We start from the raw sequence: 27,986 nt of genomic DNA on the forward strand, positions 1-27,986 counted from the left end.
CTGTACAAGCTCACAACGCATGGCATCGCAACAGTAGATCTACTGTACAAGCTCACAACGCATGGCAGAAACAGTAGATCTACTGTACAAGCTCACAACGCATGGCAGAAACAGTAGATCTACTGTACAAGCTCACAACGCATGGCATCGCAACAGTAGATCTACTGTACAAGCTCACAACGCATGGCAGAAACAGTAGATCTACTGTACAAGCTCACAACGCATGGCAGAAACAGTAGATCTACTGTACAAGCTCACAACGCATGGCATCGCAACAGTAGATCTACTGTACAAGCTCACAACGCATGGCAGAAACAGTAGATCTACTGTACAAGCTCACAACGCATGGCAGAAACAGTAGATCTACTGTACAAGCTCACAACGCATGGCATCGCAACATGCCTTGGGTTAGATTGGCTATTTTTGCTTTACAACAAAATACAAAACAGGGCTTATAACCATCCAATTTACATAAACATGTATCTGCTGAAAGGCCCTGCTTGCATCAATCTCACTGCAGAACTGAAGCTTCTCTATGGATTACACAAGCAAACTGTGATGCATGCAGTAGCTACATCCCTCGGTAGAGCCGTGCTGCCTGCGGCCACCATAATTAAACCAGCAACACAAAAGCCTGGTTTCTTTGCTTGGATTCTTTGCCCAATAACACCACCTTTTCCCCGTTTCCAATACTGGCACACAGTTTGCCATATCCATACTAAAGAAAAGCATAATTCACTCAACATGGACACAGGTATAGTATATTCCATTGCTGCAGCATGGGCAATTGGTGGCCATTTGCATTCTCATATCACACTCAATTGTTTGCCATGGTCAAGTCTGAAGGCACAGATGTTAACTAGGGTTAGAACAGAAGAGCTTAAATCTCTTACCTGATGTCTCTCTGGGCCTCTGCAGCAGACTGCTGGCTGTGTGTACTTTTTCCACCGTCCTACAATAATGCACGCAGCCTACACAGGCAATAAGCCTTCTGTGGCTTTCAATGTGTAACTATGTAACTATCACAAGGCTATTAAACTTTAACCTAACCCTCCATAAAGCACCTCAGTGGTGTTATTGTGGAACAGATGTACAGTATAGGAACACATTAGGACGTTCAAGTCATCACTTTCATAGGTGACATTATTGCTCATCAATCACATAACCACCAGAAATGCCATGTAGCAATTTCATGACCTTCACATGTCAGAGAATTACAAGCCACACAGTTGAAGGATCTGTTAACAGATAAATTATTATTTAACTGAAGTGACGGACAACAATACATGGCAAAGATTAACTATAAAAAGCACAGTAGTTTAGATACAGTAGTTTCCCATAGAACACCATTGATTGATTGGTTAACATATTTATTGACAAAAATGCATTTACCTGAACATATTTGTATTGCAGGTCGCATTTACTATGAAAACTTGCATTTCCCGCCAGCCCGCCTGTCACCCCACGCCTCCATATATGGTCACGCATCGTGATTCGTGACATCACTATAGTCACCCACGTCTCCATATATGGTCACGCATCGTGACATCACATCTCCATAGTGTTTGTTCATGAGCTGGTCACTGCATGGACCGGAAGTAGACAAGGTGGGGGTAATGGCGTTCGGCCCAAGGCCCGACCACTGAGAGGAAACACTGAAGCGAAATGGACATGTTGGCCGAAAGTACTTACTGCAGCTTGAGCGGCACTGGGCCAAACACATGAACGCACCAAGCCAATACAGCGGTGCTCGTTCTTGACTCGCTTGCACACGCACGATACTCGTTCAGAATGTGTTCAGCCCACGGCGTTCACGTATGGCATCCCAGAATGCACTCTGTTCCAACCCGGAAGGGGGGGTGAAAACCATATAAAACCAGTATAAAGAAGGATAGAGACTGAACTGGCGCGAAGCTCCCCCCCCCCCACCGCTATTCATGTCAGTGGAAGTTGTTCAGTGAAGCACCCGGAAGAGCCTTCTACTTCCGCCTTTTTTTCGATTTGGGCACCAAAATTTGGTGCCCAAAATACGGAAGTGCAAACGCGCTCAATGTTAAAGCCCAGCTGCACGGGGTTTCCCAATCATACTTCCATGGGTCCGCCTGCAGTCCCTCCTCTTACCACTAGGGCCCAGTGCTTCAACTTTGTTGAGCCTCACTGGCCCCTTGGTGAAAACGCCTCATGTGCTGGGAGCAACTTAATGCAAGTGGATGGGAGGGGAATTCCGGTGATGTCTCTATTATTTATAAACTTTATGGTTCGGCCACTTAGGAGACTAAAACACTTAATTATTGAAAACTATATGGACTTCATTGGTTGCAAATCTTCCTATACCAGCCATGTTGAGGGCCAAACAGGTGTTGCAAACAAATTAATTAGTTCTACTTCGTCACCAAGCAATCAGACTGTTCAGACAAACTGAAACACCTGTGTTGGTCCTCAACATGGCCGTTGTACGTAGGACTACATTTAATTTGCAACCCAAAAGCACTCTGGCAGCCTCTCTACGAGGTTGCAACCTAAAAATAATGTTTTTTAGCAGTCACACACATCTGGCTCAAGTCAAGCTAGTTTAGTTTAGGTTCTGTGCTGGGTGACTGGTGGGCAAACATCTGACAGTTTGTATGCACATTTTCAGTAATTAGCATTGGAACAACAACAACAAGGAAATATTCAGGTATTTATAGGCTTAATCAGTGGAATGGTGATTTTAGCACTTGTGTGTGTACATGTAGGCCTACTATAAATGTTGCAATTTAGCTACCTGGTCCAGCCAGGACTGGGCGTGGGCTAATATGCTTCCTGGAGCGAAAAAATGAATTTAGGCTGACTTGGGACCAGTTTTCCCCCTTACGCAATCTGATTGGACAAGGAGAGCACCAGCCTCGTCGTGTACACCAAGGGCTGCATGAGTCCTGAAGAGACTAGTGCATGGATGCAAATGCATTGGATGGATATGCAGCTCCGGGGACTACATGTGGAGAGACTGCAGAGAGGGAGGAATATTATAGACACATTATAAAGACTTAAAGGAAGGCAGCAACTTTAGAGCAAAAACAAACTTGATTTAATTGATGCTGGAAATGTACAGCATATCAAAAATATTTGGTCGAAAATATCGAACAGAATGCAGTGCGTTTATACTCAGTCTACAAGTTTACTATAATGTTGTTATGGGAGCATACTAGTGTCAAATCGTCCTTATTGAGAAACACACCGATATATCTTCCATGAAGTGATGGGTTCTAAGTTGACCAGACAGAGGAGTCTCGATGCTGAATCGAAATTGTCCAAGAGGAAGCGTCAGACCACTAGGCACGATAGCCCCGGAGGAGAAGCCGAGAGAAGTGCGGGCATGTGCGGCGGGGACTTCTTGTTTACGTCCCTGGTGCTGAACAAGTCCGAAAAGCTCCCAGGGATGCTGCGGAAAAACAACGACAGCCCGTATCTTAGACGAGTGGCTTGGATTCGACAAATACAGAGCTTTCTTCGAGAGCAGAGAGGAGAGCAAGCGAGTGAAGTGCTGAAAATGTTGAGAAAGGTAAGGAGTTATTCATTAGGCTGACTGTTGGGCTTTTAATTGGCTTCAGCCTTCATTATAGCATGGCTATTTGTACAACTTTTTCTTATTTAAAGTGCGTTAATTAGTCCGTAAATCAACCGATTCGCTTTCAAACAATTCGAGAGTGTGTGCAGAGTGTGCGCGCGTGCGTGCGCGTGTGTGTACCCCCACCCAGAGAGAGGCTGTGAACTGCTTTGTTTTGTGCACAATAATAGGCTAGAAATCAGTTTTTTTTAAAATCAAAAGTCAAATGGCCATTTGCTAAACTCAATAAAGCTGCGATAAAAATCCACTGACCTTTTTATAGAACTATCCACAGGTTGTGTTATGAACAACAGCAGCAGACTTTAATTAATTAATTGAGTTCAATGAAGTGCCTTTTACCCTTTCTCCACAATTTAGTCATTATGTCAACTGATACTGATTCCTAGTTACCCAGACACATTAAATGTGAGGAATACAAAATGTATGTTGTCACTGCTTTTGTATACTGACTCAGTGAGGAGCCCCCACCGGGAGGACGCGTAGAGCCGATATCGTACCATAGAAAAAATATATACCTCATTGGCCGCTGCAGTTCGTTGGAGCCATGGGTGTCGAAGGACAATTTACACTGGGGGAGGAAGTATGCCGGAAGTGTGGAAGGCACGCTACGTCACGCTGATTACTGGCCAATCACAGTGCATCTTTTCCGGGATCAGACCCGAACATGCGCTCTGTGACCCACGCTTATGCTTCCGCTGTAATTCGCAAGGAATCTCGGGAACCTTTATATGTCTATGCATCGTCCTACTCCTCCCGTCCAACACACCCTACTGACATGCAGGTCTCACCGCGGTGCACGCTGGGGCTTATTAAGCAAAACTTTGTAGATAAAATCCTAACAACACACACACACACACACACACACACACTTTCGAACTGCCCATTCATATAATGCAAGACCTTTTAAAGACATCATCGTTAGACAGAAGCGCTTTAATAAGAACTTTGGGCAGCTCTGTATATAGTGCTGTGCTCTGTTGGTCGAGGTAGTTTCATTGATGACCTGTCAATATTACCTGTGTGTGGGTGTCTGGGTGGCACAGGGTTAACGTACTTGTCCAGACGCCCACCACTGACTGGAGCCAGGGGTTCCATTTCTCCACGATGCCTCCGGCTTTGTCGGGCGCTCCAGCGAACACAATTGGCTGAGTTTGCGGGTGGGAAGCCGACGGGGAATTGTTTTCTTTGCATGTTCAGTGGGGAGCGAAAACTGTGAAACTCCTCACTGTCAGATGAAAGAAACCTGGTGGAACGGTGTCGGTGTGGAAGGGGAACTGGCGTAACAACGCTATTGGGAACCGGGAAAAAATGACCTGTGTGTCAGTGTGTATTGTTGTACGTATCACCTAGGTGTATATTAGTCACAGTAACACAAAGACTAATGATTTGTTTTCATGCTTTAACCATTTAAGTTAACCATTTAAGTCCTATATACTTTCACCTACAAGCTGGATGAAAATAGCCGATTTACGAGCTTAGATTAACTTTGTTTGTTAATGTATTTATTTAGTGGGACATTTTCGTCTCGAATGACTTGCCCAAAAAATTGAATGTTTTGACCAGATATTCCAACATTTCCAGTCCATTACAATGCACATAATTAAACACAGATTACTCCATTGCTTAGAAATGCACCTACAGCACCCGTAGCTATAGCTAGAGTTTGTAAAGTTGGCCAAGAGGCCCAGGCTCCAAAAAGTGACAGAATCCAGGAATACCGTTTAGGGTGTTTTATTTTTCCCTGATGCAGCGGTATTTACAGTGGATAAGCCTAACAAACAAAAAAAACACTAAAGACTAAACTCACAAAAAAAGACTTCGGAAACCAAACCCAGAACTTAACTATTTTTTTGCTAAGTACGAACATATTCGTACCCCCCAGCTATGGGACGTTATGCGATCTAGGTACACGCTAGGTACGAACATATTCGTACCCCCCCCCCATCCTCTTTACACCATATATGAAGCGGCTAGAGTAGACCCACGCTGCACCTTGCAGCATCGCCCGCTTTGCCGACGCTGCAAGTTGCAGCGTAGGTGGAGCTTCATTTCCATCCACCAGCTATTTAAAAACCAGGAAGAGACTCCCGCTGCTCGCGGCATCTTGCCACCCCCTTGTCGCGTATATCTGCTTGTATCCAATGGGTACTCAAGTTGCAAATCTTTGTCGCGCCTTGTCGCCTACATTAGGTGTGGGTACTGCAGGAGAGACAGGTGTGAGTACTGCAGCTGGAGAGACAGGTGTGGGTACTGCAGCTGGAGAGAGAGGTGTGGGTACTGCAGGAGAGACAGGTGTGGGTACTGCAGGAGAGACAGGTGTGGGTACTGCAGCTGGAGAGACAGGTGTGGGTACTGCAGGAGAGACAGGTGTGGGTACTGCAGCTGGAGAGACAGGTGTGGGTACTGCAGCTGGAGAGACAGGTGTGGGTGCTGCAGGAGAGACAGGTGTGGGTACTGCAGCTGGAGAGACAGGTGTGGGTGCTGCAGGAGAGACAGGTGTGGGTACTGCAGCTGGAGAGACAGGTGTGGGTACTGCAGCTGGAGAGACAGGTGTGGGTACTGCAGGAGAGACAGGTGACAAACAATCATACTAAACACAATTCACAATCAACAGAAATGCTGTTAAAAACCCATGCACCATATTTGTGGCCTTTTATAATTCATTGTTGATGTAACAGACGTGATCTTGCGTTGTGTTATATGAAGCACCATAGACCAGGATCTCAGCAGTGAGTAGATTTATTCTCTGTACAAAAAGACAACGAGGCAATCACTGCTCTGCTCTTGTATACGTTTTCCACAATATCAGTTGCTGGAAATAAACAGATGCAGTACCATGAGAACACAGTATGTGTCTTTACAACTTTGGGTACATAAAATAAAATAATCTGCAGAGCAAAATAAACACAACCTACCGCTTCCAAAGCCAGTATGAAATGGGAAGTGCGGTAAGTTACGTCATTAGGTTATAGGTCATAGGTTACGTCAACCGCCTGAACTCTTAAAGTGACAGAACATTGGATCACAATACAATATAATGCCTGGGCAAGTGGAAGCACTATTAACCACGTTACATTGATACAAATGATAAAATAAGAACAATGCATGACACTAATGTCCACTCCAATGTCCACACAGTCCTCCAAGCTGGCTTGATGTTAAATGGAAGCAGCTGTGTAGTGTACATGCCTGTTTGCTCCTCTTTAGTCTATAGGGCATGGGCTGCCCCGTGACACAGTTGATCCGGATTTATAGTTACAATTTATAATTTAGTGCTCAACACTCTTAGCGATATTACTGTACAGTAAGTGTGCGAGATCGGAATAACCAGCGTAAGCATAAATTCTAGTCAACAAACAACATAGGCACACATGCACACGTGCATGTTGTACAATGTTGTTCTCTATGCACGTTACGTGCGTGACTGTCAGTATAAATTGAACATAAAGGCCACATGTGGCGGCTGAAGCAAAAATGTCTGATTAATAATACTTCATATTGAAAACATCCCGTTTGTGCTCAGTCAGTGAGCCACAAAGCAGCTATTTTTCTCTCAGGGAAGGCTGCATTGTTTTGGTAATCTGTTGGAGCATGCCTCTTTCACACACAGGAAGTCATTACACAAAGGAAGCAATAATAACTGGACTGTCACTCCATCTCAAGATCTGCCTTCTATCTAGACCATTAAGTTAATCAGTTTGGGCTCTTCTTGATATTCATTAGTAAACAAGGAATCAGCACTCACATCCATTAAGCTTTAAAGCATGCCCACTAATACTAGTACACATGTAAACGATGCAGAAAATGGCTCTTTTTTAAATTTATTTTCTACTGCTTACAGGGCAAACATGTCTCTATAAATAATAATAATAAACATAAATATGACATAAGATGACATAGTTTTTAATTAAATCATTTGTCAGTGGCTAATCAGTGGCTATTGTTGATTTTAAAGCTATTCCTACTCCATTTTGTACAGTATTTATAATTGCCTATTTTAGATCATTTAGCATCATGTGCATTTTCATGACACATTGATTGCGCACTCCTCCATTTGTTTCACAACATAACTTATTATATTATCAATATCAGGTTGTTTGTGAGAGTTATTGTTCCTTATGTCATTTAATTACTTAATTGCTTTGCGCTGCTTTTCCGTGTCACTGTCTAAGCCTTCCTGCTGTTGGGTTAAAACATATACATCATAGTTGTGACATTATTAGATGGCTTCTCTAATTCAAAAAGGTCAGGATCTACATATTCCTTATATCTCAGCACAACATGCATCGATCCTAATGAGCTCTGGATCTGGGAAAATGATCTTATAAACTCTCTGCTTTAACTCTTGTGAAGACGCAGCCATCACAGGAGATAGGCGGCTTTTTTATTTCAGAAAGCTTTTGATCTGATAACGCAAGGATCTTATAGCGCTGAGATTTTTAAAAAAAAACGCTAGCCACGCAAAAATATTTATTTATGGAAAATAAATAAAATGTCAGGCTATGTTCAAACATACCTCAACTGAAAACTCGCTTGTCTAAAACCGTTTCCTTACAGTAATGGAAAAGAATAATGTGTGGTCCAGTGAATTTAATATAGTTATTATTATTGTTATTATAATAATAATTATTATTATTATTAAAAAAAAAAATTGTAAGTAACAACAGTAGATCAGCTTTTTGCATGAGACTGTTAAACAACGAAGTATAAACTATGGCATTAATTTATAAAAAAAAACATCAAATGATTAAATAAGGAGATACAGGGTTTCTGGCTGACAGCGACGTTGTGCAGCCGACACAAAACGGGGAGGGCTGAACTGGAGGATAACCCAACAACAGGGAATCCCGCAGAGCTCTACTGTAATAAATCAACCTGAAATCTGGAGGAGGGGAAAACTGCTGATGGGAGTTTTTCTCTCTGCTTCCTGTACCCATAAGGACTGTCAGGATATTGTTCATGGTTTACATCGCTTCAACCGCCAACCTTCTCTTAGAAACTACAGTGTTGTATTACATAGAGATATTATTGTGGCGTAGATTATTTTATTGTGGCGCAGTTGACTATTGAAAAGAGAAAAGATGCACGCATCCCCACAATTCTTGATACAATCAGTGCTGGACAAAAAAACCCCAAAGTAAAGAAAGAAAATGTCCGTTGTACATAGAATAGCATGTCTCATTTAAAAGCGGACACTGTTTAGAATACATTTTAGGAGATCAGCAGTAAAATTAAGCTAATCGCAATTATTTGAGATAATCGCAAATTATTTTTGCGATTATCGTCAATCGTTTCCACACATTTTTTAAATATAGCAGAAATAGCAGATGACGTGTTGACAGCTTGTAGATCAACTATTTGCACTATTTTGTAAATTTTTTGTCAGTGATTTGATTTCTTTGTATATTTATTATTTAAGTTATTTGTCATATCTGCCCTGTGCGATTTGTGATTACGAAGTCTAAAAGGCAAACAGAAATAGAAATTGTGACGTTCCAATGTTCAATGCAAAAAACACAATTAGAGATTTACATTAAATGTCCATTTAAATAATCTATCATTTCAGTAGCAAGAGCATCAAAATGTTTTCTAAATCAGGAGTTTTCATGGTGCACGGTAAAGCAAATGGTCATTAGTATTATTGCCATCACCTGGGTGGGTCAGTCGTGTATCTTCCTCGATGTTAAGCCATTTATATGTTCAACTTTTAATCGTCAGCTTTTATTTGTAATCGTGACAGCCCTTAGCCCTATGTGTGGATTATATGTGGAGAACAATCTTAGTTCTCTCTGTGTGTGTGTGTGTGTGTGTGTGTGTGTGTGTGTGTGTGTGTGTGTGTGTGTGTGTGTGTGAGTGAAAGGCAGGTGGATGCTGCTTGCTATAGCGGGCTATTTGACATGTCTGAAAACAAACACTGCCTATGATGATGCTGCCACGCTGCGACACAGTTGTCGTGAGCTTCTTGTAGATCGGCTATTCTCGGTGCGCGGCACCCGCGCGCAGCTAAATATAGATTAGGCCTGACGCTGCAGTCCTCATGCAGCGCATCACCTGAAGATGCAGCTTTCTTGGCCTCAATGTGATTTATTGTACATTGTCACAGTAAATAGAAACAGCCTGCAGAAGGTACAAATAACATCAACCCCTTGGGATGTGTCCTCGTTCCTAGTTTTATTAAACTGCTCTCTGCACATCACACACTCGTGAATACTTAGGAACAGGGTGGAGGTGGAGGGGAATTGAACTTGAATGAATCAATACATTAATACATTCATAGTGTACTGCATGTTTCTACACTACAGTGGGTGATACACCTGAGACTGGCACGCACGCACGCACGCACGCACGCACGCACACACACACACACAAACAAACACACACACACACACACACACACACACACACACACACACACACACACACACACACACACTGCAATAAGTATTCTGATGATGGGTACCTTACTAACTTCTCTGAGGACGGGTATTGCACTAAATACTCTGATGACGGGTACTGCACTACTTTTAATCATTTTAATCGCTGTGATGAACAAACCATTTTTAAATCGTAGACATGAGTTTCATCCATCTGTTTCCCTGTGGAGAAATATAAACGCTTCATCTTCTCACTGAGTATTGCTCTGCACACTTGAGCGGGCATGAAAGGGAATCATGAAAGGATTATGTAAACACTGATAATGTATTACCATTAAATGATCCATGAAATGTCACTTGAGTATTCAGTTGTGCATCGAGTGTGAATATTTTAATTTTTTGTTGTTGTTGGGCTGAATTTTAAATTTAGACTCGGTAAATGAAAGATGTAACCCTTGTCCTAATTACCCCTTCTTTCTTAAAGGATTTAGGACTCCAGGGAACATCTCTCAATGACATCTTGTACAAGAACCCAGCGTTTCTCAACCTTGTGGATCCAATCTCTCATGAGCTTCTGCTCAGCCTAGCACAAGACATTCAGTGCCCAAAAAAGGTAAGCGTACATTATGTGCTAGCTAGTGCAATATAGTATGTTTTTTCTTCTATTTTGGGCATGTCAAAACTTTCTAAAGTTTTCTTTGCTTTTTCCCCCAAACGTTTTCAAAGTAGCAAAAATAGCAAAAGTCCTGATGACACTCGCTCATCCACTGGTTCATGGAAGTTTTCTCTATGGAGAATAGCATGGGGACATCTTAAAATCCTCTCGTATAAGAATTGTGGTCCAAAAATAAACAAGGAGGTGGCTCTGTATCGTTTACGACAGTCAGTCCGTCAGTCATTTCATGTAGTCTGTTTCTAGCGAAAATGTAACTAATTCACCACTAGTAACAATAACGTTTTCTCTCAGTTAGCTGATTCTTCATGGGATGATTTGTTTATTTTTCAAACACAGTTCTTATATGAGGAGATTTAAAATCCCCCTATGGGGATTACAATGCAAATAAAAAACGACATGAACCAGTGGACTTAGCGCCCTCTACTGATATTGACGTCAGACTTCGGTACTCTATTGCATTGTGATACTTAACTGTACATCATGTAGCTTGTAGATCATTTGTTTTCGCTTTTCTCCCTTCCCTCACAAGATTCTCAGTATCTCTACAAATCCAGTAAAAGTGCTTGTTAACAAATAACTGGATTCACCCTGTTGAACTTTGTAATCATTACCTGTTGAGGCCTTCCTTTGTTAAGAAAGCAGGAAATGTATGAGCATGACATTTTAACCATTCAACTCCACTTATGGCAAGCGGTCTCAAATATGTCTTAACCCGTTAACGCAGTAGCCCACTTAACCACTTTTCTAGAGAAACTTTATGGAAGACCCAACGTTTCGCTCAGTTACAACCTTCCTTAGTCAACCTCAAATGCCAGAGGAAGGTTGTCACTGACTGAAAATGAGTGTATACAATCCCAGCGTTGTACAGTAACTATAGACACAGTGGGCACTTTAATAGTCATGTTCTGACTGGGTCATTTAACTCATTTTATTGTTGATGAAAACATTAAACGTGCTGTACTGTAAGTTATATTGGTTTGGATGAAACAAAAAGGGTATTTGTTTCATCCAAAACTCTATATTCTGATAGTGTTTGTTCGGTAACAGGGCCAAGCGGGTCTCTCCGTCTCTCCAGCTCTTTTAAACAAAGATTACATTTTCAGGTGGGACAGCAATTTCCCCCAGTCAATAGAGAGAACCCATTTATCAGCTTCCATTTTAGTATCCCAGTTCCATTTCTGTCTGCTCTTAGGGGTTCAGTAACTTCCAATTTCACTTGTTTATCCCATATCCTGCATGACCTATCTCTATAGAACTATAGAAACTATAGAAATGATTTTGGAATTTTACTGTAGTGTCGTTATTTAACACTGAACATATCACTTGCACCCCCTTTAAGTAGTGCAGGAAAATGTAACTTTATATTATACTTAGTATACTTAGTATTATACATGTGTTGGTTTTAATTGTGGTTGTATATCAAACTACAAGCATAATGAAGTGATGAAAACAGCTTGTTTGGGACGAGATCGGAGCCAGTGATAAGTTTGTGATTCAACCATCCTGACTGTATCAAGAAATTGTCTGACAGCTGTATCTGAGCCAAGAAAAAAAGCAACAACTAGCAGGTTTTTATTTAGCACTCGGTAATGGCTGTGTACAGGGCTGGGATGTAGGGCAGAACCGTGACCTTGGGGTCAGCGGATGAGGCACTTTGTAGCGGTGGCATCATTTGGGTGCCAGAGGACAGAGGGAAGGAGTGATTAAGACGTTCAAATTCAGACATTGTTTATTTTAATGGTTCGCCGTTAGAGTCAGCAGTCAGTGTAGTTCAGGACCTACACACAACACATATAGCTGTTCTAATTGTGTCCGAAAGTCAAGTCCAAATGCGAGTGCTGCAAGGAGGCCATATTTAAGGCTGTTATCACGAGTATTATGTAAATGGTGTGGAATGAGAAGGACACAAGTTGACACAGGTTGTCTAATAGAATATAGAACTGTAAGAGCTGTAATGAAAGAACATTGCTTTCCCTGCAATCTCATTATTGTATTTTTGTCACTGCATGGGTGTACAGTGTGGGTGAGTCCTGCATTAGATACATAACATTTATGGACCAAAGACTGAATATGTACTGAATATCAAAGGCGGCTTGAAGGGGGTGAACTGCACTCATGTAAAGTAGTTCATAAGGGAACAGTCAGTATAGTAAGCTTATCAGATGTGCTAATGAGCAACACCGGCGCTTCCCCAAGGAACCGTGCTGTCACATTTCCTTTTCACCTGCTATACACCTCCAACTTCTGCAACAACTCGAGTGTGTGCTACTTACAGAAGTTCTCCAATGACTCCTCCACTGTCAGTCAGCTGCATCGCGGATTCGCGGATGACAATGAGGAGCTCAGAGCCGTGGAGGAGAGCATCACAGCGTGATGTGAAAGCAATCACCTCCAGCTCAACATGGGAAAGACTGGTGGTTAGGGCTTAATTTAATCGTGTTTTTGGCATTGAATGAACATTGGAACATATAAATCAAAATTGCATTCATGTTTTAAACTAAAATTGCACGGGGCAGATATGGCAGAAATGACTGTCAATGACTGGTACCAACTGTTGTGATCTTTAAATGGACCCTCGGTCTGGCTCTGACAGGCAGGTAGTGTGTGTAGGCTGGGTGGCGTGTGATGATCCAGTTGAAGTACCTCTGTTGGTACGGTGTCGGGCCCGGGAGAACTGAGTAATGAAACACAGTAGGCAGTATCACACCATAGATTCAAAAGTTTATTAGACAGACAGGGAATATTTATAGTGCTGGATCATAGAAACGAGACATGAAGATGTGCAACATAGGAATGTGGCATGATGATGTTGGTTGACCTCACCATGTACAAGGCTAGCCTTACTGTGGGCATTCCTTATGGGTGCCACCTAACAGGATGCCTCACATATCTAGAAAGTGATTCATACAGATGAATAGAAACAATTCTAACAATAATGCAAAAAGTAATTGCGATGATCTCAAATATTGTGATCATGCGATTATGTGATCATTTAATAATTGCATTGGACCAGAAGAGCAAGAAGAGTCTTCCATCACCATCTTGGCTGACAATACTGCAGAGCTCAAGAACCTGATGTTGGATAGTAAATTGTGGAGGGCAGCGATCCAGGAATCCCGAGCTTGTGTTGGCTAGACCTCACTCTCGCAGCAACCAACTGTACACTTCCAGAGTTGCAGACCCCTAAGGGTTCCAAACTATCATTTAGCTGGGGACCCCCTGGAACTCCCTCAAGGACCCCTGGGGGTCCCCGGACCCCACTTTGGGAATCACTGCTCTACATGAAGGGACAGAGCAAGGTGTTCTTCTTGAGGAGGCTCAGGTCCTTTGATGTCTGCTGCAGATGTTCTACTGTTCTGTAGCAGCCAGTGTCTTCTGCTTTGCTGTAGTCTGGTGGGGGGTAGTCTCAGATTTCAGATTTTTATTAAAGGCAAAGGGATAGCCCCTTGAGATGCAGATCTGATGATGCAGTCTTCTCCATGTATGGCTATCCAGGGTTTGATGAAGTCAGTGTTGTGATCTTCATATATGGAGACGGCCATATATGGAGCGTGTCACGAGGCGTGACGGACTGATGGCCATATATGGTCGCATGACGGACGGACTGACGGACTGACTCTGCGACCTACAGTAATAGTGTGAACTCGATTTATCTGGCTAAATATGATCTATCGTAGTCAATCGCTGCCCCCAAGCTCTGGAACGACCTTCCCCTGCAAATTAGGCAGGCCCCCTTTTTGAGACTGAGAGAGGGGAAGGGATTTAGAGATTTGGTGTGCACAAGGAATGCTCTTTGGTCTCATAGACCCAAGACACTGCTAGTGCTTTTTTCCCCTGCATCAAACTGAGATTCACGTACGTATTCTATGCTAAAGGATCTGATAGCCCTGGACTAAATGTGTATCTCGAAACTCAATTTTACACAATGTTTACACTATCCATGTTAACGTGTGTTTTGTGTAGTTGTCCTCGGGTGTGTCCAGACAAAGCATCTATTACAATTGAGAGAACTTTCTCCACTTTTGTTCTTCAGTTATTCATATAAATCAAATCAATGTCACCTAAATGCAAGAGTTTATCAGATTACTTGTTGGAGAACAAATCAGAGTACAGCATCTTGCGCTGTTTGAACAACATCTGGAGGCAACAGTGACTCAGGAGATGGAACATCCATCTTGGGATAAGAGCTTCCCGGTTTGACCCTTGGCTCTTCCTGGCTGCGGTGCTTTGCATGTTGCCTCTGCCATCGGTGTGTGAATTGGTCGAATTGAATACATGTACATTTTCAAAAAGGTAGATAAGCATTGTTTTACGCTGGGTGGACGACAGTGCCCATAGAGTCTAATTATTATGGTGTGGTCTTTATCCTGTCTGGTCTGTCACATACAGTATGTATAGTGATTGCCAACTTTTGAATGTAGAGACATAAAAAAGTAAAAAGAAAAACTGATTATTCTTAATTTTATTTAGTTATTTGATTTGATTCTTTATGGAAGCATTTAAGATTTTTTTTAACCCAAATCATAGAAGTCCATTTCATGAGAATACTTCAATCCTTTTCCTCAAGAACAAATCACAGCAAAGGCCTGTTCTCATTGTGATCCCACTGGCATAAACAAGAACGCTGAATGTTTTTGTGTGTGGCAGACTAGAAGGAGTGAGACTGGGAACGGTTAATCGCCCTAAGGCAAAATTGCCCCTGTCTTCTTTCGCTTAGGCTGCATTGCCTCTTTCTTGTTGTTGTGTTGTGCCATTAATTAGATTTACTCTGCTCTGCTCAACCCAATCCGTTTAAAGTCTGACAGAGGAAAGGATGGAGAAGAGAAAGGAGAAAGGGGGTGATGGAGGCGAGAGGGAAACTGGCAAAGATGCTAAAGCATATTTTGTTCCAGAAAATGCTGGAGGCAAGGCAACTCTATTCAAACGGCAGAAAAGGAGCTTTGCGAAGTAAAGATTATTTACAGAGTCGCTTAGTGAGTTGCATCTTGTAAATTGGTGTAGTGTAGTGTGCATGCCTGTAAACCTACACACAGTATATGCCTGGCATATAGGTTTGGTTGTGTGATTTGGTGAGGAAGGTGGAGGTGGAAGGTGGAACAGCTAATGATCTGACTTGAACATGTATGTTGTGAAACCTAAATACAGAAGAATATACCTATAAATGATCATTCAACAGGTTTTTATATCTATGGGAATAACCTAGCCCCGGCCCAGAGCTCTCTAACCCTCTGCCAGGGGCGCTGCTATTCTCATCCCATTATTCCACTACCGTGCGAGGTCTCCAACATTAGCAAAAATAAACAAAACTATATTTTGTGAGCTTGTAGATATGCTATTTTCAAAAGATCTTTATACATTTGACAACTTGAAATGAGACATTCTGCATAAAGAGTACTTTTGGAACTTTAAGTACATTTTGATACCAATACTTTTGTACTTTTACTCAAGTAACTTTTGAATTCTGGACTTTTACTTTATTCTATTTTGCAGTATTGATACTTTTACTAAGTACAAAATGTGAGTATGTTGTCCACCATGCATTGCATTGGTAATACAGTATGTGTGTCTGTGTTGTAGGAGACAGATTCCCTGAAATCAGCTAACAAGATCTGCAAACAGCTCATTTACCACCTGACCCCTCACTCCAAGTGGACTAGACAGAACGTGCCCAGGAGGAAAGCACAGGCCTGGTGAGTCTGTCTGTCTGTCTGTCTGCCCATCTGTTGTTGCCCGGCATGAGCCCGCATTTGGACAACTGACCAGCAACACGAGACGGTAGGGTGAATGGGGGCACATACATTGGTCCGATCAGAGCCATAGAGTATAGACAGAGTTGCGACATTGAGGGGGCAGAAAACAGCACGGTCACGTGGTTCATGTACTCAGGCGAGCCCATAGACTCCAATGCATTCCGTAAACTTCTGGTGTCCCTATTCGCCAATAGAAGTCTATGTAGATGTCAGAGCCGCCATTGGACTGGCCCCATGAAGTCTTACTCTATGGCAGTCCGACTTGCAACAGTCCGACACATGCGTAGCCGGTTAAGACTCACCAGTGGCTCCCGACATGCGTTGCCGGTTAAGACCAGGGGGGCAGTCAGACAGATATTTTGTGAAGCCACTAAGGAAATCATCCTGAAAGTTCATATAATGGCCTGTTGTGGCGCTGTCATTGGGCCCAAAAAAACACATAGCCCCATAGAGGTCCAACTTCACCTAGACTGTATTACCTTAATAAACATGTCTATGGTTAAGACACATACAGTACGTGGCTTCCCTGTGAGGTTAGGGTTAGATTTGGGGTAGGATGTCGGACTAATGCCTGTCGGACTGTTCATACGTTGGACCAAACAAATGCACCCGGTGAATGTACGAACCCTAAGCAAAATATGGAGGTGCTTCATGAGTGTGTTTGTAAACGCGTTGTGAGGTTGTACATCTGCTATTTTCGGTGCACAACACCGTCATACGACTGAGTATAAATTAAGCTTTTGTCTCTCCAAGGTGCTCTACCATACGTCACAAGCGATTCTCAATCTTTTTAATCTCAAGGAGCCCCAGTTTGATATGCATTATAGGCTACTGACCCCCATTTGATACAATGTTCATAACGCGGTTAACACACGCACAGTAACTATAACGCCGTTATGGAATGGGGAAATGTAAAGCGTTAGGTTACAAATTATTGCAAATAGTAGTTTCGTTATGTAACATAACGCGATGTAAGGGCGTTAGTTACAACACTGCTTATCTCTTATAAAAAGAGAGACCAGCCTATTCTCCAAACCATCATATCTTATGCTTTGCTTGGTTGTACAAAATAATATTCGGTCAATTTAATTTGCAGAAGGACTCACCTCGCGCACAGCTGCCTTGTCTGTGTTGTTGACATGGGCTTGCAAGACAGAACTTTTATTTGTGACAGACACATAGTTCCTTTGCAGACAATACAATCTGCATCTCATTGGCCAGTCACAAAGCTAAGAAAACAGTAGCCTACTTTTTCTGCATGTCAATGATGAGATAGTTATTTTGCAATTCAAGCTTTCCTCACGGAGAGCAGACAACACAACAGTCTATCTGCAGACAGCCGAGCAGCCTTTCTCTGACCTGCTGTCGGGACCAGTGCATGCTGTCAGCGTGCATGCAGTTATGAATAAAGCACATTCCGGGGTTCGGGCTGAAATTCCGCCTCCCACAGTTTTTTTCCACTACGAACCATTGAACGTGCATTGCTACACATTGGTCTGAATGGTCTGTGCCGTACAGATAGGCTATGTGTAAAACCCCAGACTTTTGAAGGAATTTATAAAAGAAAACCCGGACAGCCCGGACAGTCCCCCAAAAGAGGACTTGTCCGGGCAAAAGAGGACGTATGGTAAGCCTACCAAACACATGCACCCCAGAGTACCCGTAAGGATAAGGATCCATTCCCACGTGGAACCAGTTTACTGTACTGCACTATGCAATGCACACAAGCTCTGAGCTTTTGAGTTGCTCAGCTAATTATCACTCAGCACCAGCTGCCATCAACATGTTCTCTTTTGATTTAGGCCATGTTGTGTCAGTTCCAAAATTGCTTACACTGGTGAGTAAAATGGACTCTCTCTCTTTAAAAGGTATGAGTATCATGAAATAAAATCATTTCATATTTTACTTTACTTTGTTTGGGACATTTTTGGGCGTTAACCTTTGCGCAGTAGGTGTGGGCCATTGGCGTGGGGAGGATTGGCCAACTTTGAACATTGTGTACAAACCGCAGCTGACAAATCCTGCGTATTATACTGTTAATTGGTTCATTCGTTCGTTAATTCTGTCTAAAAAATAAAAATAAAAACATCATGAAGACGTTGGGTGGCAATTAATAACAAGAAATGCTCTCTGAACAATACACAGAATTTCATTCTAACACTAATTACTAAATACTTGAACTCTTACAGAAGTTAGAATGAAACAAAAACAACAAACATCTAGATCAATCTAGTAATTCAGTTTCCTTTTCCAGAGCAATGAACCTAGTTTCAAAGACTGTCTGACTGTCTCCGTTTAACTTCTGCCACCACAGTCGTCGCTGCAATGGCTCAAAATAAGACTCAGCGATAACAAGGCAGACCTTCCCTTCCTGTTCATTAGCAGGCTCGGTCGAGGCAGAGTTAAGCGTCTCCCACACAGCTTCCGCCAAACTACAGGCAGGTGATGGCACAACGCGCTGGAGCCATAAATAGAATGGAAGGCTTACTGAGAAATGTGAAAGAATCCATGTCCATAGATCAAGTTTTGTATTGGTGCATAATTAACAGTGTTTCCTTTAAGCTTGGTTATCTTATGTGCGTGGCAGAATGATGGGTGCTACACAGTACATGAAAGGAAATGCAGAAAATCCTATCTCATTGTTCTCTCTCTCTCTCTCTCTCTCTCTCTCTCTCTCCCGCTCTCTCTCTCTCTCTCTCTCTCTCTCTCTCTCTCTCTATTTATCTTTTTTTGACAATCCTAGATTTCTCCTCCTTTCTCACGTTGATTTCTTCCACTTGTTCGCCCAAGGGACTTTAGTTCAACAGCCTCACAGACACAGACAACACCGAATGGTTATGCTGTTTGAGCTCAGGCTCTGGGGAAACACTGTGAAAGAGAGAGAGGAGACAGACAGACAGACAGACAGACAGACAGACAGACAGACGGGGGGGGGGGGGGGTAGACGTCTGCACAGCCCCCCCACAGGGGGCTGCGCGTCCATGACAAGGATGCTCATTAAAAGCTCACATATTCCCATTCTTGTTCCCTCACTTACAATAGAACCGTATGTGGCCACACCATTATTTAAAAATGAAAGGCCATGAGTGATCATATTGTGAGATACATTAAATTCCTTGTGATGTGATATCATGAAATCATATATCTATATATCTCCAGGCAGCAGTATCTTGTGATAAATACTTTTCACTTCCAATGGTTCACAGTTGCGTGCATAAACCATTACTGAGCCTTCATTACACCATCCTGCACTTCCTCACTTTCTTTGGAGGCGCTGTGAGTAATATCCTGTTCTTAGTTTATAGAGTTCAGATGAAACCAAAAGGACCAAATGGAATGATGCAAAGCGTGAAAGCGTAAGCTTACAGATCAGTAACCTTTGGATAGCCTAAGTATAATATAGGGCATAAGTGGTTAATAGATCATGGCCATGGGCCCTATCGTGCGTCAGGGGCACTTTCAGCTCTATCTTGTGCCATGCTTTATCCGCAAGTATTAAACGCTTTCCGTGAATGCATTTAGCAGCTTCCACTATGCGTTAATGGTATCTTGCGGCCACACAATCCACCATTCATTTCGCCGACTCCTATATTTGCGGGTGGAGGTGTATCTGTAGCCGTGTCGATGCGCTTTCTCTACATTTGCTATCTTATGCACACAGGTTTAGGACAACGGAAAGTGCCTCTTCAAACCATCCGTAATGCGAATCCGCTTGATAAAAGAATGCGCTCCTGATTTGGAGCTGCCTCAACGCAGAACATTCACAGCTCGAGCTCAGACGTCTCGTTCTGTCTTTTCCTATAATCAGCAGTGTCAATTCCTTGTGCTCATTGGGTTTAATTGTCTAGTCAAAGAATTAAGTTATTAGATTTGTGCCAAGGCGCATTGTGCGTGATTCCCTCGTTCAGTTTCATCACCTCATCACACCATTACGCAGCAAATATGTATTATGTAATGGATTAAAATAATGTAAAATTCCCCATAATCAGTAACACGTAGCTGATACTTGTGTCAACAAAATGGAAGGCAATTAAAGGCTAGATGGGTGTCATTTCCAATGCGATTTTGCCATAGTTCAGTGCAAGTCTGTTTAATTCATCCGATTTCCTGAACTATCGTTTTCGCTTGATACCGTTTCATAGAGAGGCACTCTACAGATTACAGAGCACTTTGAATTTTTAAAAATGGTCCAGATTTGAGCGAGCTGTGAGCAGTGGCGTTTCCAGGAATTACATGTTGGGCAGACAAGATGTGCTGTTGTCGTCGTCGTCTTCCCTATATAAACCCTCACCCAGTTCACAACCCTCACACGCCACAGCCCTCACTTACAGTAGTCAGGGACGGATTAGCCCCAATGAGTGCCCCTGGGTCGGTCATTTTTGCAGTGTTTTTCCGTGTTTTTTATCATGTTTTTGACCTAAATTTAACTAAATCAATGGCCAATTGAGGGCCCAAGGAGCCCTTTTCTGGGCGTCAAACCTAGTACTGCGCGGTCCAATTTCCCGAAGGGCCCCTGAGAGCCAAGGTCCCCTGGGCCACGGCCCCACTGGCCCAATGGCTAATTTGTCCCTGACAGTAGTCAACAGCTCCAGCCCTAGGCAGCCATGCCTTATTTACAAATGTACACCTGTGACCTTGGTTCTGTATGTACTTTCTTTGCCATGTGTTGATTATTCTGAGCTACATATCTGATTTACAATATCTAACTTGGTTACACCGTTTAACAGCGTGTCATTCTCCTTACTTTAAGGTAGAACGATCATGCTGTGTAAAATACACTACATTATTATGTTGTACCATTTTGTTTGCTTTATCAGAAACCATGGTGAAAGGAAAGGATAAATAAATAAATCAGTGTACTGTAATTTGTTACTCACAGTACCAGAGTCACAATACCAGCCCAATGTGCAGACATGTGGGATGTAGTGGCCTTTTGACACGCTGAATCAATGTAACTTAGGTAGGAGGAAGGTTCTCAAGGGACTTGCTACCATTTGTTTGACATCAGTTTCCCCTGACTATGGGAAATGGAAGCCATGCTCAAAGCCTTTCTCAAAAAACAGGTCCTTCTAGGTCTCTCTCTAGGACGTTCCTCCCACTGACTGAGCATGTAACATATGGCACTGCTGTGCTGCAGACCAGCTTCAATTGGAATCAGGCAACATACATCCAACAACATATCCTAGATTTCAATATGTTATTGTTGGGCTGGTACTGGGAATCCACGACTGAGACTTTGGAACCTTACTGGACCCAGATGAAAGCTTGCGCTATCCTCCTCCACTGTGACTGTAAAGGTTCATGTAGTGGGTGCTGCAAATGCTGTGAAGCTGCATGGAGTCTGTTGCAACTCAATATGTGTATCAATATATTACTGTGTCTAGTTGTTCTGGATATAGAGCTGACCACCCAAGTTTCTCCAGTAAAAGATTCACTGATTTATTTATCCTTTCCTTTCACCATGGCTTCTGATAAAGCAAACAAAATGGTACAAATTAATAATGTAGTGTATTTTACACAGCATGATCGTTCTACCAGGAGAATAACAAGCTGTTAAACGGTGTAACCAAGTTAGATATTGTAAATCAGATACTGTATGTACAGTAGCTCAGAATAATCAACACATGGCAAAGAAAGTACATACAGAACCAATGTGTACATTTGTCAATAATGCATGGCTGCCTAGGGCTGGAGCTGTTGACTACTGTAAGTGAGGGTTTGGGACACACGCAGACTGTCATTGGTTAATGTGTAAGTGGTGATGGCAAGCAACTGTCATTGACAATAAGTAGTGAGCTGTCCATCAGAGGCTGCCAGTGAGACAGCATGGTGAAAATTCACAATATGGGGATGTGAGGGTGCCTGCACTAACAATGATGGCCAGATGATTATATTTGAATAACCTAGTTGTGAGGTAGTGGTCTATACCGGAGATGCATCATGAGCCAAGGAATCCAGGGGAAAAGAGATTTTTATTTTATGACCTACGGTCCAAGAGTTATAGGGCGAAACGTAATGTGGGCTGTTATAGCGCCACCATGAGGCAAGCTGATGTCATTCTATTGTAATTAATTTTTGAAATTATTATGAACCACCCCTCCAAGTGTTTTACTTTAGCCCTTAAAGTTTCAGAGAAAAAAATACTTGAATGTGAGTTATTGCATTTTCCCATTATAAGTCAATGGGAAAATGTGCCTGTTTAAAATGGAAGTTTGGATTGCTCCGTTTCATTAATGTGCACAAATTAAAGCTGGAAACATTTGTTACAGTACTTACCTCCCTGGGTTCTGTAATTGCCCCCTAAGCCTTTTCCCTTGACATCAAATCTCTTTGGTGAAAATAGCCAATTTTCAAGCTTGTAGTCTTGACCCAACAGTTTTGCTGTGTAGTGAGTAATACTGTAATAGCCGGCATTATTAGCGGTGCATGGATGCGACCTCCACTGATCTAGGCTTTGACCCACGCCTCACGCTGCCCGCTCAGACGATTAACTTACACACTTAATACCGTCAGGCCAAATGATATGAGACTCTGGTCATGTTGAAACTAAACTAACACAAAGACACACGTACCGTACACGCAAGCACGCACACTCACACACTCGCAGAAACGGTGGACAGAATAGTAATCGTGTGGACCAATTATCCTGTATGAAGAAGATAGGTTGAAAATGAGTGAAGTGGTCCCTTAAGTACTGATAAGATCTGTTTTTGCAGCACACTGCATTGTTAGTTCTGTGGGGATAACTAGCATGTTTACACAGCATCTGCTATTTGTGTGCTTTCCCGTGCCATGTCATTTGAACATACTGTATTGTTTTTTTCCCTATGAAAATAGCCTAACAACGAGGTTGTCCTATAATTTGAGATTAGACGCGAGACATGGCCAAATAATTTCCCGGGGTCTCCAGCCAAAAACGTTGAGAACCCCTGGTCTAACCCACAGTAACAATAACAGTTAAAGAATGTCTGTTTTTCGTCCTTCCATCTTCTGATTGACATGGGTAATTGTCAATTCCTCCACCAACACAGATCAAGTAGTTCATTTATTTCTCATGCACTTCAGTAAATGAAGTTGATCTCCTTCCAGCCTGACCTCTACCTTTAATAGAGACTTAAGGTGCGGCGTGCCAACAACCATTCGTATCCATAATTAATGAAACACTTCCTTCCTAGAGTACGGGGGCGGGGCGGGTGGGTATAGTGTTCGGTATCCAGCACTCTGAAATTGAGCGCACAGAACCATGACTGATTGCATTTGTTGGCAAACAAAATACTGTGGTAATCACACCATTGACAAAATGTATTGCTTATTTTTTTGTTTTTGTTACATGTGAGTCATTTTAGATTTATTTTATGTATGGAAAAAACTCCACCAAGTCCTTTTGGTTTAAGAGAAGACAGGTTTGAGTCCTCATTGGAAGACTTTTGATCGAGTCCTTATTTCCTTCCATTGTTGCTGTCTTTTTATATAGGGCATAGGGGATTAGATTTCATAGCTGATGTGGGTGTATTTCGGAAAGAGAACTGCAAGGACAGACATCCCTTTTCTGTGTGTGTGTGTGTGTGTGTGTGTGTGTGTGTGTGTGTGTGTGTGTGTGTGTGTGTGTGTGTCTCCTGTCTCCTGCTGTATTTTAATGTTGGTTTCATAACTGTGCCTTGACATACAGTAGCATAGCAGACAGCGGCGCATTCCTCCATGGTACACAGTTATGTAACGCAAACTGTTTTCGGTATATTCTGTCGCAGTATTCTTTTCTCCTAAGGATCCAGTTTGTCACATCGAATCAGGTCATTGAAATATAGCTCGGCTATAGAGTACATCGATGCATACACACTGGCATTTTGAGTCAGAGTCTACCGACATTTCATATTCACTGGCTTAAGTCTTATGCTTAGTTTGTTCCTTTGTAAGGCACATTTTATTAGATTAGATTTGAGTTTATTTATTTACACTGAGAATATTAAGTGTGCTGCCTGCAAGAGAGAACTAGAACTGAGACACTGAGACACAGAAAATGATTTATTTTCTAACCACTTTAATGCTGGCCGTCCCTATTATGTCCCTATTTTGGCATTATAGTTTATCCATAATAAATAAATAAAAAGTCCAATGTTTTCCATTTTATCAATACATTTTCTTTCTTTTTTTCCTCCCTAAAACATCACATCTACAAGCTGTGATCTTAGATCAGCTATTTTTGAATAGCCAAAGTATAAAATAGGAATTACTAGATTACTACTCAAGTACTTCCGTTACCATTAGCTTATGCTAGCTATCTTTCTCTAGAAACGTTCATATTTCAATCGCGATGCCGTGAAAAATCAGAAATCAGATCCGAACCTCGGATGTCTGATCAGCACAACGGACAGCGATGTAGTTTTCGAGAAAAAGGCCAGAGAAGATCGTAATTATAAGAGTAGTCTACATATGTGCGAGCACGTTTCGTGCGTGCGGGGGTGAGCAAGGCGTTGCCTATAGTAACCGGCTCAGGACTAAAAGTTGTTTTTTAACGGTGCCATTTTCGGTGTCAATCGCAGACAATAGATGGCTATTAAAAACGTATATAAGTCAACCGCAGACAATGTGTTAATGGCCACCTTTTAGCTCAGTTCCCTGCAGTGCTCTGTCTCTTCCATATAGCTGTTGTGATCGTGTGTTCCTTCATTGTGTTTCCTTTTTGGCATGTGGTGGTGTTACTTGTTCTGCACCAAGCTAAAATGTCACTCCTGCCTGTGTTTTGGGAACCCTGCACTGGTGCACTGGTGTCAGGGGAGCCCAGGAGAACGGTATGACGGGGGGTACAGCTACTAACTGGGTAAGGTGTTGGCAGTGATCCAGATGGCTTGCTCCACTCCTCCTCACACCCCCAGAGTCCCTACTGCCCTTCACGGTGCTAATTGAAGCACCACCACACACCTGTAGAAAGGACTGATGAGCACTAATGTTCTGGATCATCAAAGCAAGGTTAGCTGTTAGTGAGTGGGAGGGCTTTGGGGATTGTGTCTGTTTACATCTCGTTCCGATGCCTTTTTTTCCCGACCGTGTCTGTATGTTCTTGTGATTGCTTTTCCAGCTTTATAAGGCTTTGACGCATCAAATTATATTTTATTTTGAACAACGATAACGGGCCAATTTTGAATACCGGTAGATCTTTTTGATGAGCCGGTGTTACCGGCTCTGTTCTAACTTCCTACTAACTACTGTCCACTGCATCTCAGGTCCTTAAATCATGTCCTTTCCTTGCATGTTAGTCCCACGTACTCCGTCCCACTGAGGATCGAGGAAGCATGTAGGAAACGAGAAGAGGGGAGAGGAAAGGAAAGGAGGAAAGTTTGTTTAGAGAATTCAGGGGAGAGTTTCCCCAGCCAGACGTAGCGTTTGGAAGGAACACGTTATTCCGACCAGTTCCTTTCCCCTTCATCAGGCGCCCCGGCTGGCCAGGGGGAGGTAGTTTAGAGACCTGCATTACTGCATGTTTTTTGTGAGTGTACCTACCCTAGGGGACACGGGGGGGAAAGAAGGTTCGGTTCGGACAGGCTTTTTGTACTGGTTCGTAAATAAGAATCTGTTCTCAATTGGTCTTAAATAAATGTTTTTTCTTTTGTATTATTTAAAAACTATTTAAGTAAATGTGGCTGCTGTCAAAATAGTTTATTGAAAGTAAAAACTCCATATTTATATGGTACTGTATGTCTGGCAACAGTGCTTTTGTGATTCATGAGTCATTTGTCTCTAAATCCAGGTTCTGCCAGTCATAAATAAACAACATATCATATTTATAGCCCGGAGCTTCTTCATTCACAGAGAATTGAGGGATTTCTTTAAGTATTGTCTCAACATTTAAAACGAGCCAAATGAGCTACTGTGAGTATATCTTGTTTCTAGGATGAGATTATTAGTAATGTAAGAACTAACAAGTAATGTAATGTACCTTAGTGACTTTTGTAATCTTACCAGATTTGAGTCTACTATAGGCATATTCTGGGCATACAGACACATTTATTTGGGAATAAATAAATAAGAATCAGACCCGTCTGAAGTTAGTGGTACTGTACTGTACTGTACTGTACTGTACTGTACTGTACTGTACTGTACTGTACTGTACTGTACTGTACTGTACTGTACTGTACAAGCTCTCTTCCCTGGCCTGTGTGTGTGTGTGTGTGTGTGTGTGTGTGTGTGTGTGTGTGTGTGTGTGTGTGTGTGACATTCTTGCTGTATCATTATTCCAAACATGTGTCATAGGCTTGTGATTGTAACATAACTGCACCCATAATGTTTGTGTCCTTAGGCTACACAACAGTGAGACTTGGTGGTGTGTTAGGCTTTGCAACAGTGACACTTATGCTATATCCGTGCTCAGACCCAGGGACACAGCCAGGGACACACATAACTGTCTATAGGAGTGGTTGCACCACTCAAACATAAATTAACATGTAGTTTTACATGCTTTCTCTTCAAAGATAATTTAGTACAGTAGTCCTACATTGGCTTCTGCTAAGATAAACCCGTCTACTTCGCATCCACAGATGCCTGGAGGCAGAACAGCTCAGATCAATACAATGAATAACCCATTTTGACCTGAGATCAGATTCTAAAAATGTCTTCTATACATCCTGACAGTTTTCTGAAAAAGCTATGTTTCTATGTCAGTCGTTCTTCGATTTTTCAAAAATAGCAGACCTACAAGCTTGTAGATCTGCTATTTTTCAATAGCAAAAGGGGTTCCCGCCCAAAATGGGATAAACAAGTGAAGACCAAAGTGTTGATGAAGCAGACATTGATCTGACCAATCCCCCGGGTCCGGGGAATGACCTCCACGTCATCCACTGCTTCTCAAGTGCCTTTTATTTCATTCAGCTGAAATCAGTCGATGCATGCTCGGCTGTTAGTGTAGTCAGCTGGAGAATATTTGAATTCGTATTACCGAGGCCTGTCCACCCAGCCGAGAGACTTTACATATTGCATATTGTCGCTGTTATGGCAGAAACCTTGTATGTCCAAAGCTGTTTTGGTCTCTCCAGGAGATGTAAAAGAAAATAACCTGTGTTCCAATGGATCCAATATACTGTAATTATTATTTTGGCCTTGATAATACCCTTCATTGGTGGAATATTTATAAAACCCACAGACTCTTAATCACTTGTAATTAAGCCATACATTATTCTTTGTTGTACAACGTCAACGGTCAAGCTCATTGTATTATCCTATATTCAAATAGATTTTTTGTTGTAATACTATAAATTGATAATCTTGATTAACTGCTGCATACATGTATCATTAAGAACACACACACACACACACACACACACACACACACACACACACACACACACACACACACACACACACACACACACACACACACACACACACACACACACACACACACATTTTCACAGTCACACAGCTGCCTGGTATAGCCCATGGTCCTTTTCAGATGGCTACTGAGTTGATCACTGCAGAAATGTTACAAAAGATTGTCCCTGTTCCACATTCACAGTTACGTTGTGAGGTTTCAAACTGCCAGCCTTAGGCGCAATATGCTGCTGTATAATGATGGGAGATGGGTGGAC

The 27,986-nt window shown here is 42.3% G+C and overlaps 1 protein-coding gene across 1 annotated transcript in view; it reads left to right on the forward strand.

Moving 5' to 3' along the window:
- Positions 1-3,238: 3,238 nt before the first annotated feature.
- The window catches only part of LOC308309748 (leucine-rich repeat-containing protein 75B-like), a gene marked incomplete at both ends in the record, with an annotated part of 41,448 nt that continues 16,700 nt past the window's right edge, over positions 3,239-27,986 (forward strand). The window contains 3 exons of the mRNA XM_080755665.1: positions 3,239-3,541; positions 10,466-10,594; positions 16,235-16,347. Of these exons, the coding sequence (XP_080611791.1) occupies positions 3,239-3,541; positions 10,466-10,594; positions 16,235-16,347 (545 nt within the window). The remainder of the gene's footprint in view (positions 3,542-10,465; positions 10,595-16,234; positions 16,348-27,986) is intronic.

Source organism: Protomyctophum bolini (genome assembly GCF_963924005.1).
Source record: "Protomyctophum bolini genome assembly, chromosome: 22".
Taxonomy (NCBI): Eukaryota; Metazoa; Chordata; class Actinopteri; order Myctophiformes; family Myctophidae; genus Protomyctophum; species Protomyctophum bolini.